The following is a 12397-nucleotide window of genomic DNA, read 5'->3' as shown; positions in this document are numbered from 1 at the left end:
TCCATGAAGAAATGGAGAAGCTTCTGCTGGTGTGGGTGAAAGAGAAAGAGCTGACAGGAGATACAGTGACTGTAATATGTAAAAAGGCACATATTATTTACAGCGACTTGAAGAAGAAAGAACCATCAACCTCAAAAGAGGCAGCAGAAGATACGTTTAAGGTAAGTCACGGCTGGTTTGAAAATTTCAAGAAGAGATCTGGCATCCACTCGGTGGTGAGGCATGGTGAAGCTGCGAGTGCTGACGAAGTACCTCGAATGTTTCGCTGCGCTTATCGCAAAGGAAGGCTACATCCCCCAACAAGTGTTCAACTGTAATGAAACAGGAAAAAAATGCCTCGGAGAACTTTCATCACCGCAGAGGAGAAGCAGCTGCCAGGCCATAAACCCATGAAGGACTGTCTGACCCTTGTATTGCATGCAAATGCTAGAGGTGACTGTAAAGTAAAGCCACTGCTAGTGTATCATTCCGAAAATCCTCAAGCCTTTAAGACTCACCAGATTCTTAAAGAAAAACTGCAGGTTATGTGGCGCGCCAATGCTAGGGCATGGGTTACGTGGCAGTTTTTTATTGAATGGGTAACTCTCGTCTTTGGTCCTGCAGTGAAGAAATATCTTCAAGAAAATAAACTCCCGATGAAAGCATTACTAATCCTTGATAATGCTGGATCCAGCCCACCTACCGGGTCTTGAAGATGACATTCTCGATGAGTTCAAATTCGTGAAAGTCCTCTACCTCCCACCCAACACGACTTCAATCCTGCAACCTATGGATCAGCAGGTCATTTCCAACTTTAAAAAGCTTTACAAAAAGCACTTGTCCCGCTGCTGCTTTGAGGTGACTGAGAATACAATTCTAACCCTTCGAGAGTTTTGGAAAGATCACTACAACATCATGATATGTTTTTTTGTTTTTGTTTTTGTTTTTTCATTTTTCTGAAGCTGGAAACAGGGAGAGACAGTCAGACAGACTCCCACATGCGCCCGACCGGGATCCACCCGGCACGCCCACCATGGGGCGACAGTCTGCCCATCCTGGGAGTCGCCATGTTGCGACCAGAGCCACTCTAGCGCCTGAGGCAGAGGCCACAGAGCCATCCCCAGCGCCCGGGCCATCTTCGCTCCAATGGAGCCTTGGCTGAGGGAGGGGAAGAGAGAGACAGAGAGGAAAGCGCTGCGGAGGGGTGGAGAAGCAAATGGGCGCTTCTCCTGTGTGCCCTGGCCGGGAATCGAACCCGGGTCCTCTGCACGCTAGGCCGACGCTCTACCGCTGAGCCAACCGGCCAGGGCCATGATATGTTTATGCATTATTGACTTGGCATGGCAAGAGGTTACAAGAACCTTGAACTCGGCATGGAAAAAGTATGGCTTGATGTTGTTGCAGACAGGGAGTTCGAGGATTCGAACCAGAGACTGAGACCGAGGTAGAAGCGTTGGAGGAGATCGTGTCCCTTGGAAAGTCGATGGGTCTGGAGGTAGATGAGGGTGACGTAAACAAGCTCGTCAAGGAACATGAGGAGGAACTCTCAACTGAGGAGTTAAAGGAGCTACAGATGATGCAACATACGGAGCTTCTGCAAGAGATTAGTAGCGAGGAGGAGGTAGAGTAGGAGGAAGTGATTTCTACAAGTGAAATTAAAGACATGCTGGCAATGTGGGAGACGCTTTCAAGTTTCATTGAAAAGAAACCCCTAGAAAAAGTTTCAACTGGTCAGTGCTTCAGTATTTTTTAATGACACTTGTTTGTCACATTTCTGTAACATTTTAAAAGGCAGACAAAAGCAAACCTCTTTGGATAGATTTTTATTCAAAAGTCCCGCAAGTGAAAGTGCCAAAAATGCAGCCAAAAAGGCAAAAACAGGTGATGATTAAATGAAAAATACGTAATGTTAAGCTTACGTAAAGTTTAAAGTTAAGAAAGTGCATTTTTTTACAATTAAGTTTTTGTGGTTTCATTTTAAGAAAGTGCAGTTTTAGTTTTGTTTAAAGAAAATGTAGTTTTAGTTTACATTTAGTGTTAAAGTGCAGTTTTAGTTTACGTGTCTACAGTGCCTGCATCCCTTCCTCCCTCCCTCCTCCTCCGCCATTCACCTCCATTAGCCGCACTCATCTGTCTCCAAGGTAAGAATACAGTATTAAATAACATTTTTTTCTTTTATTTCATATATTTTGTTATGCATTGGTAAACTATACATATGTTTCTTAATTAAAAACATGTCTTTTTTCATAATTTAGGATGGTTTGGGGATGTTTTACAGGGCTGGGATGGATTAAATCTATTTGTTATTTTAAATGGGAGAAGTTTGTTTGATATACGAGTTGACTGACTTACAGGCTCGGTTACAGAACGAATTAAACTCGTAGCTCAAGGCACCACTGTATCTTGGGATCACTGCATGGTTTTAGTTCTTTATTCTCTTGGATATAACATACTACCATTAATTGATTTTCAGATGTTAAACCAATCCTGCATTTCTGGGATAAATTCCACTTGGTCATTCTGTAGAATGCTTTTCATCTATTGCTGGATATGGTTTGCTAGTATTTGCTAAGGACTTTGGTAGCAGGATAATACTGGCCTCATTGAATTAATCAGGAAGTGTTCCCTCTATTCTATTTTTTTGGAACAGTCTATGAAGAATTGGCATTATTCTTCTTAAAACACTCGCATGAAGTCATCTGGGCCTCAGATTCTCTTGTAAGTAATGTTTTGTTGTTGTTTTCTAACTGCTGATTCAATCTCTTTACTAGCTATAGGTTTATTCTGGTTTAGTATTTCTTCTTGTTTCAGTTTTGGTAGTTTGTTATCTAATTTGTTGGTTCATAATTTTGTTATAATCCTTTTTATTTCTGTGAGACAGTAGTAATGTCCCCTCCTTCATTCTTGATTCTTCTTTTTTTCTTAGCCTTGATTAAAGGTTTGCTGATTTAGTCTTTTCAAAAAACCAACTTTTAGCTTTATTGATTATCTCTACCATCTTTCCATTCTCTATTTTGTTAATTTCACTACATTATTTCCTTTTCTCTACTTGCTTTTCTTTTTCTTGTGTTTTCAGTAAAAAGTTATTGAGATCTTTCTTCTTTTTGTAATGTGTTCATAGCTACAAATTTCCCTCTTGCCACTGCTTTAGCTGCACCCCACTAGTTTTAGTAAGTTGTTTCCTCATTTTCAATCATCTAAAAGTATTTTTCTCACTTTCCTTTTGATTTCTTCTTGTTTACCCACTGGTTATTTAGGAGTGTGTTAATTTCCACAAATTTATGAATTTCCCAAATTTCCAATAATTCATTTCTAATTTTACTTCTTTGTCATCAGAGAATATATAATGTATGATTTCAATCCTTTTAACTTTATTGAGGGCTTGCTGTATGACCTGGCCTATGGTCCATCCTAAAAACGTTCCACGTGCACTAGTGAAGGTACATGCTGCTGTTGTTGGGCAGAGTGTTCTATAGTAAGAGCTGGTTTAGAGAACTGTCTTCTTTCCTTGTCCTATATATTACTGAAAGTAGGTTATTAAAGTCTCCGAATTATTGCGGATCCTCTATTTCTCCCCTCAGTTTTTTTTTTTTTTTTTAATTCATTTTTTTTAGAGAGGAAAGAGAGAGGGAGAGAAGGGAGGAGGAGCTGGAAGCATCAACTCCCATATGTGCCTTGACCAGGCAAGCCCAGGGTTTCGAACCGGCGACCTCAGCATTTCCAGGTCGACGCTTTATCCCCTGCGCCACCACAGGTCAGGCTCTCCCCTCAGTTTTGTCTCCCTTCTGTTTCTACTTGCTTCATGCGTTATTGCTCTAACGCTGGGTGAGGTCACTGCAGTTTACCTGAGACGGAGCACGGCTTTGCTTCTCTTTGTCACCAGCTCCCTTCTGCATCGCTAACATTCACCGTGACGCTGTCCATCCTTACACTGTCTGGGTTTCTCCAATCTACCCCTCTAACTCTGTCCACACCTGACAAAGTGTGGTTCACATAACTGTCATTCTCTAAATTCTTATGGGCCTCCAACAAGTAATCTAATTAAGACCTTTCTGCACTCTTGATACACAAAAGGAGGCCAATGGCAATTTGCTTTTTTAAAAAAAGTTTAAGAGACACCTAATTTACTGAACAAAATCAGTACCACTGTTAGAGTCACTGCCTTCTCAACTCGGTCTGGTTCCTGTCAAGTGCTAAAGGGTGAGGAGGTGTCCCTGAAAATAGAATGCACTTAATCATTGACTCTCCCTCTAATCTTATCCCAAGAAGGATTTTTTGCCTGTTTCTTGGCAGAAGCAGTGACCTGATCTGATATGGGAAGGTCTAAGGGCAGCCTAGGCCTGAGGAAGAGCATAAACCCCTAAAAGGTCCGAACGAAATGAATCAGAGCTGAGGTAATCCACCTGAAACTGCAGCACACTCCGGGCTAACCTACCCTACCGGGAGTGTGTCTATTCCCACACAAACTGAGGCTGTCCGGAACGCTACATTAATCCAGGAAAAGCGAGAAATGGAAAAGTCTCACTCCTTAACATGTCCATACACTTCGGAGCAATCTTCATAGAGCTGTATACTTCCGTTTATACCTATCCTGGGGCAACTGACTACTCTTAAAAGAATTATGAGACATGTATCAACTATAATTTCTTAGAACACTCAACAAGCAGTTTCACTGGTATCAAGAGGTACAGAGGAAAAGAAGTAACTAAAAGTAATTTAGTATCAATAGTGCCTCACTGTCAGGATAAAGGGCTGGCCACCTTATATAAACAGAAATGGAAACAATTTGTGAAGCTGCCCTAAATTCTACTTAGCATGCAAACTAGAGTTGATCTTATTATTCATATTATTGTAAACTTTCAAAGACATACATACTTACATACTTACACTTACATCAAATATAAATAAATAAATTCAGTTTAATAGCAGTATTTTAATATTTTTATACAACAGATTAACCATGTATGTATAAATGCTACAAAATATAATTTGAAACCATGTTAAAAGCATGATTGATGTGACTATACTCAGCATTAAACCTCAGTTTTGAGGTTGTACACCATGTTTGATGAGAATAAAAATTGGCGTAACTCTGAAAGAGTAAAAGACACTATGTTAACTATGAGAACATAAAAAATTGTTTTGAAAACAACAGAGAATAGAATACATTACACACTGGAAAGAATGACTGCCCCGTCTCCCACCGAAAGAGCGACAGTTTGGGTGTGTACATACATCTGCTCGACCTCCTCTCCACTGCGTGTCTGCCCGCCTTCACGGAGTCCTTTCCCGAGTGCTGTAACTTTGATGGGCTCTGCTGGTGGTCATTAGACAACTTGCCTCCACTTCTCCTGCCATTCACCACCATGTTCTTGGCTTCTCCCAACCACTTCATCCCCACAGACAGCCTGCCCCAGGTGCATTTAGTCACTCTCTTCAAATAGCTTAGAGAATAATGTCAATGTTCTCTCCTAACAGAAACAAAATATGAAAAACAAAACAAAACGGGGAGATAAATACATAAAAGACCATGCTGCACAGACCCTTGAGAAAGATACAGGTATTAAAAGTAACTTAGTAGTTCATGTTTCCACTCTTTAGACACTATCTCGGCTCCCCAGCCACCTCTACCCTGCAGGGGTCCGCAATGCCCCAGGCCCAGAGGACTCGCTCATTCTGTCTTGCTCAAAGCCTGTGCTTTGGAAAGCAACTGGCCAATAGCAAGTGCCTGCTACATGTTTATCCTTCAGTTCCCAGCGACAATGGAATGGTCTTCGCTCTTTATTATGCTGATATCTAGGTGCAGCTCAATAATTTGCTCAAACCCCATTTCTGGCAACCTTCTATAAGCTCTGTGAGTCAACTACAAATAGGTTATCTCTCGCTTATAAGAGTTCTGTCACATCCTTTTTGTTGTTAAAGGCAATCCTTAAGGTATTTGCGGGTATCTTATCAAAGTATTGCCCATCATAATGGTCACAAAAACTGAGAGATTCTATTTGCAAATACAGAGGTACCTCTCACTATATGAATTGTAATTAGCTGAATTTGGGAACTGAATGATTTGGATAGCGAGGTATACTTGTCATTTATAAGAACCTTTGGATGTAAGGGGATAACAGAGGTAACAAAATGAGAAAACAATGTCCACGAAATTATAGAATTTGTTTTTAGTGTAGGTCAAACAGAAAGGGACCTAGGATAAGAAAGTAGTAAACATAAATCTTTAGAGCTAAAGAACTTTAGATTCCGAGTACAGATGTTTCCGTTTGCAGGTAGTATTGAGGCCAGAGGGGTGACAGGCCCAATGCCACACAACCAGCCTGTGGCAGGACCACGAGGACCCAGCCCAGGTGCCCAAGGTCTCTCAGGACACCAGTCAATTTCCCCTGCTTTTTATAAACACGTGAAAAATTAATTTGAAGTGCTCCCCAAAATGGTCTAACTGGACATGTCTTTAAGGATAGCATAAATAAGAAACAATTTTTGCCTGACCAGGCGGTGGCGCAGTGGATAGAGCGTCAAACTGGGATGCTGAGGACCCAGGTTCGAGACCCCGAGGTTGCCAGCTTGAGTGCGGGCTCACCTGGTTTGAGCAAAAGCTCACCAGCTTCAACCCAAGGTTGCTGGCTTGAGCAAGGGGTTACTCTGTCTGCTTAAGGCCCGCAGTCAAGGCAAATATTAGAAAGCAATCAATGAACAACTAAGGTGTCGCAATGAAAAACTAATGATTAATGCTTCTCATCTCTCTCCGTTCCTGTCTGTCTGTCCCTGTCTATCCCTCTCTCTGACTCTCTCTCTGTCTCTGTAATAAAAAAAAAAAAGAAAAGAAAGAATTTTTACTTGACTTCAGATCTCTTTCATGTGACAGGAATTCTGTGTAAATTCACAGTTGGGTAAAATGTGTGAGTGACATGCTTAGGTAAAATAAACAAATAAATATTCAATATTAAAGATATATATTTTTTTAAATTAAGGATAATTTTGCAATTGTTCTCCAGCATGTATTTTTCTCTTGGTTCCTCCACACTTTAAAAATTTTATTTTTCCCTGGCCGGTTGACTCAGTGGTAGAGCGTCGGCCTGGTGTGCAGGAGTCCCGGGTTCGATTCCTGGCCAGGGCACACAGGAGAAGTGCCCATCTGCTTCTCCACCCCTCCCCCTCTCCTTCCTCTCTGTCTCTCTCTTCCCCTCCCACAGCCAAGGCTCCATTGGAGCAAAGATAGCCCGGGCACTGAGGATGGCTCTGTGGCCTCTGCCTCAGGCGCTAGAATGGCTCTGGTTGCAACAGAGCAACGCCCCAGATGGGCAGAGCATCGCCCCCTGGTGGGCATGCCTGGTGGATCCCGGTCGGGTGCATGCGGGAGTCTGTCTGACTGCCTCCCCATTTCCAACTTCAGAAAAATACAAAAAAAAAAAAAAAAAAAAAAAAATAGCCTGACCTCTGGTGGAGCAGTGGATAAAGCATCAACCTGGAATGCTGAGGTCGCCGGTTCGAAACCCTGGGCTTGCCCAGTCAAGGCACATATGGGAGTTGATGCTTCCTGCTCCTCCCCCCTTCTCTACCCCTTCTCTCTCTCTCTCTCTTTCTCCCCTTTCTCTAATATGAATAAAATCTTTAAAAAAAAACACACACAAAAAATTATTTTTTTGGCCCTGGCCGGTTGACTCAGTGGTAGGTAGAGCATCAGCCTGGCATGCAGGAGTCCCGGGTTTGATTCCCGGTCAGGGCACACAGGAGAAGCGCCTATCTGCTTCTCCACCCCTCCCCCTCTCCTTCCTCTGTCTCTCTCTTCCCCTCCCGCAACCAAGGCTCCACTGAAGCAAAGTTGGCCCAGGAGCTGAGGATGGCTCTGTAGCCTCTGCCTCAGGCGCTAGAATGGCTCTGGTTGCAAAAAAAGTGCCTAGTTCATGACAAGTGCCTACTCTATTCCCGGTAGTGATGGACCTCAACAAATGTCAAGTTGTATGTCTCTCCAAGTCCTGTTTTGGACACACACGGGATTAAACACTGCTGAGTGACTTCTGAGTAAACTGTTCAAGCCCAACTGCAGAACTGTGGTTCCGACCCTCTTTTATTAAAGCTTTTGGACAGGTTGTTTTGGTTGAATATTCTACACACAAACCAGGATATTAAAAAAATCTGTCAAAAATAAAACACTGGTTATGAATGGTTATCATGAACTTTTAACATCATTCTTGTGACATTACTAAGAACTCTGTAACCAGTTTACATGCTGAACCTGTCTGTAGACAGTTCATCTTAAGAGAAATTATCCAGTGGCTACAAAACCCAAGTGGTTGAAACGGAAAAGGTAATACACATTTTTAAGAAATAGGCTCTAGCTTCCTGAAGAGCTTTTGGAAATCTTTATTGAGAAAAAGCAGAGCAAACATTTTAAGTGATTCAGATACAATTTGCTAAGAAAACAATTCAATACACCAAACGATTAATAGTATTATCCCTGGAAAAGGAGATTACAAGCAATTTATGCTGTTATATAACATATTCTTCAAAGGATTCAATTTTTCAAAATGAGCATGTATTACTTTTATAATAAAAAATTTAAGCTATATATAAAAAGGAAAAAAGAAAAAGACTTCAAAAAATCCTTCTACATCATTCACATGTATGTAAGTAAAAACCAATTTCTAAAACCTTGTTAATACAGCAATTTAAAAATCAGACTTCTAGAGTGGTGAGAAGTCTTACATGTCACTGAAATACTTCCACAAACTTTCAACACCTTCACTTCTGGACTTTATGGCGCTCCAGTGTCATAGTCCCAGACTCGCAGGAGCTTTGTATTGATGACAAGCACAAGGAAGACAAACACCAATAGAGAGCACAGACATGAGAGAAAGCACTGTCGAAAGAGGACACCAAAACACCCTCCAAAAGAACAGCAGAGCCCGCCCTGGGCCAGGAGTGAGAACCCTCTGGCTAGTACCACTTCCAACAACATCCCCTGATGAGAGAAAAATCCATTTCACCTGCTGGGACCTCCCACATCTGCCCTATCTTACAGGTGGAAATGGCCCGCAATAGCCGGGCCTGTGGTGGCACAGTGGAGAAACCTAGAACACTGAGGTCGCCAGTTAGAAACGCCAGGCTCACCCAGTAAAGGCATATTTAGTTCATATGACAAGCAATCAATGAACTAGTGAGGCAACTATGAACTGATACTTCTCACCCCTCCCATCTCTGTAAAATCAATAAGTAAAATCTTTAAAAAAAATAAATCACATGCAATAGTAAAAATCAAGTATTTGGAATTGTTAGTAATTACCATTCACAGAACTTCCCTTGCCAACACTTAGAAGATCTTACAGATCTAGTCTAGCTAATATGCCAGTCACAGCCTGGTTTACATCCCTCTGGTGTCCCAGCAATGGCCTTTACCCGTGGGATGCTGCAGCACGCCCAGCAGTTCCCTCTCAGTCCTCCATCGCATAGACTGCCTTATGACATGCTTTAACATTCCTCTTCACGGTGCCCATTACAACTGGCTCACTTCTTCCTGCAATTACTTGAGACGCTTGTCCCCCCACTGCAATACCAACTAGCTAAGGCACACCCTCACACCACTGGAACCTAGCACAGAGCCCAACACACTACATAGCACCGTCTCAAACCTCACTGCTATGTATAAGCCCAAGGAGCTATTAGTTCTTTCTCTCAAATCTAAAATTACAAAAGGACCCTACAATACATCAAAGAATTCCAAATTGGTCCTTATCAATGGTTATTCCCAAGCCATCTGCAACCAATATATAGAATGGACACATCCAAGGTTCCATGGAACCCTCCACTAACAATCCGTACGATCGGGCCAATACAAAAAGCCTGCAAAGCTACCAGGAGCATCTGTGACTGACATCCCATCATAAGACTACAATGTAATTTGACAGGGCAATCGCTCAGGTGTCGATTTGTTAGAAAACTACCATGCCTTCATGATCACACCTGTAACCCTGAAACTTGCTCCTATACATACTGCTGTCAGAAATAGACTTCATTTGAAGATTTAGATGACTTCCTGAAGTTCAACTAGTGCCATGAGAGAAACCCTGGGGAATTCTGCTTTCCTGAATTCACAATTAGGCCATCACCTAAGGCAGAGCTGTTGCTGCCCTGAGACTGGTGGTACTGGGCACATTCAACGCTGACTGGGTATCCAGCACCAAACCCCAGAGCAAAGAACAGGTCTTTATAGATGCCTGTAAAATAATTACTGTCATGCTGTTATAAAAAGTATACCTACCTTCTGCCTTCTTTTTCCAACTTTTGTCGAGTTGAACTCATATGCATTTTGCTCCAGCCAATCTGACAGCTTTCCCAAGCAGCTCAGGTGGTAGGCAAAGCCCCACTGGGACAAGCAAGAGAATGGCCTGATGCTGAGCGGTTCCCCACCAGCGCCTGTTAATGCTCCGCCCACCCTTTCAAGATGGCTAGAGGATCGCATCACTCATTATGCTACACTGGTTGCATTAACTGCTCTAAAGGAGACTATAGTAGGCTGGAAAATGATCCCCAAGATAGCAAACCCAGAAATGTTAGTTTAGAAGGCAAAGGGTCTTTGGAGGTGTGGTTATGGGAACTATGATGCAATATTTTCTGTAAGGAGGAGAGAGGAGTGTATTACATGCCCAGCTATTACCACTAGAAATTTTCGTTTAGTAGAACGTTTTAAACAGCAAAATATTCACTACTGGTAAGTCAATGATCAGGTGTTTACAACACTTACTTATTCAGACACTGAATTAAGGATTTTGAGATGGAAGAGATGATCTTGGTGGGCCCTAAATACTATCACAAGTGCCCTTGTAGGAGAGGGGCAGAGGGAAACCTGACACCACGAGGAGAGGCAGAGATTAGTGATGCAGCCACAGCCACAACAGCTGGACAGCTGGACGAGGCAAGGAGCAGACTCCCCCATGCCTCTGGAGGGAGCCCACCCGCACCTCGATTTTGGCTCAAGGAAACTGAAGGTGAACTTCTGTCCTCCGGAACTGAGAGAGAATACATTTGTTTTAAGCCACCAAGTCTGGGGTCAGTTGTTACAGCACCCACTGGAAACTAATATCGAGACCATGGAAAAGTAAACCAAAGTAAAAGTGCTTGACAGTTAACAGACTCCAGAAACACAAAATTCCAATGCATCACAACAGGAAGATTTTAAACACCTTTAAAAAGCTGTTTGCAGTACACTTAAAAAAAAAAAGTCATTTCCCATCTTCAGCTGCAGGTAGGAAACAGCCACAGAGAGCGCTCTGTGAATGTAAAGATAAAACTGTCTCAATCACACATGGAATCACTCCCGCACTGCGCTCAAGTCCAGTTAACCAAGACCTTCCCTGGAAGTTATTATGATTGAACATTTTTACGTTTATATAAAGTTTACAGTAAAAATGAAAACTATTACCACCAGAAATTTTCATTTAGTAGAATGTTTTAAACAGCAAAATATTCACTACTGGTAAGTCAATGATCAGGTGTTTACAACCCTTACTTACTCAGACACTGATCTATAGCTGGGCATGTAATCCACTCCTCTCTCCTCCTTACAGAAAATACTGCATCATAGTTCCTTATTTATTCATATCTGATATATATCACAACAAAGGGTTTTATATAAGAAAGATTTGTATCTCCAACTGTGTCAACAGATATTTTAAAAATAAACATTTTAGCTGATGTATTTGTTGAGGGAAATTCTGCAACAAACAAACTGCTTGCTCATCTCTCCATATCGACCACCTACTTATCTAGTAGAGCCTATGAATAAAATCAAGAATGCTTCCTTTGTTACTACTTTCTGAGACCCAAACAGCATTTTACTTTCCTATAAACAGACGCCACCTAGTGTTAGAAGTCTGTAAGTACAGCCCACAGTTCTTCAGCTCTCAGGTTAAATAGAGCAAAGAATCATCAATTCCTACAAGGGCAATAAAAACTTCCAGCAGGCACCTGTTGGGTGGGCTTTAGAGACCAAGGCCGAGTCTTCCAGGTGGCAGACTCCTTAGGAGGCGTGTGAACAGCCTTCAGGGCCCGGCTCTGCACGGAGTCAGAGCGTCGGGGCCCCACCCTGGCTCCCCTCACTCCTCTCCGGAAGTGGGACCACGGACAAGTCACTGAACCTCACCAATTCCTCATTGGTAAGATGAAAGCAGGGCCTACCTCCTCAGTTCAGCACAAGGATTCAATGAGCAGAAAGTGCTAATAAAATAAAGGTATCCGACGAGCTCTTTTCAAGTAACATAGGCACAAGCAAAGAAGGTCACCAGGCCTGTTGGCTCAGTATTCACAAAACCTTAGACAATCAAGTAGAAATTTCCCCTGCACTCCTCATCCTACCATAAATCCCATAAGGAAAAGAAATCACATCACCTCACCCATTAAAAAAGGTACAAGTTTT

The 12397-nt window shown here is 42.3% G+C and overlaps 1 protein-coding gene across 6 annotated transcripts in view; it reads right to left on the bottom strand.

Moving 5' to 3' along the window:
* The window catches only part of KMT5B (lysine methyltransferase 5B), a 62080-nt gene that overhangs the window by 39445 nt on the left and 10238 nt on the right, over positions 1-12397 (bottom strand). For 4 of the 6 annotated variants that reach the window (XM_066385913.1, XM_066386147.1, XM_066385987.1 and 1 more), the window contains exon 2: positions 5215-5450. The exons of the other annotated variants lie outside the window; for them this stretch is intronic. In XM_066385913.1, coding sequence (XP_066242010.1) covers positions 5215-5374 — 160 coding nt within the window. In that variant the 5' untranslated portion in view covers positions 5375-5450. The remainder of the gene's footprint in view (positions 1-5214; positions 5451-12397) is intronic. 6 annotated transcript variants of the gene reach the window in all.

Source organism: Saccopteryx leptura, chromosome 1, assembly GCF_036850995.1.
Source record: "Saccopteryx leptura isolate mSacLep1 chromosome 1, mSacLep1_pri_phased_curated, whole genome shotgun sequence".
Lineage (NCBI taxonomy): Eukaryota > Metazoa > Chordata > Mammalia > Chiroptera > Emballonuridae > Saccopteryx > Saccopteryx leptura.
The sequence above is the reverse complement of the archived record's forward strand: the minus strand, read 5'-3'. Positions and strand labels throughout refer to the sequence as shown.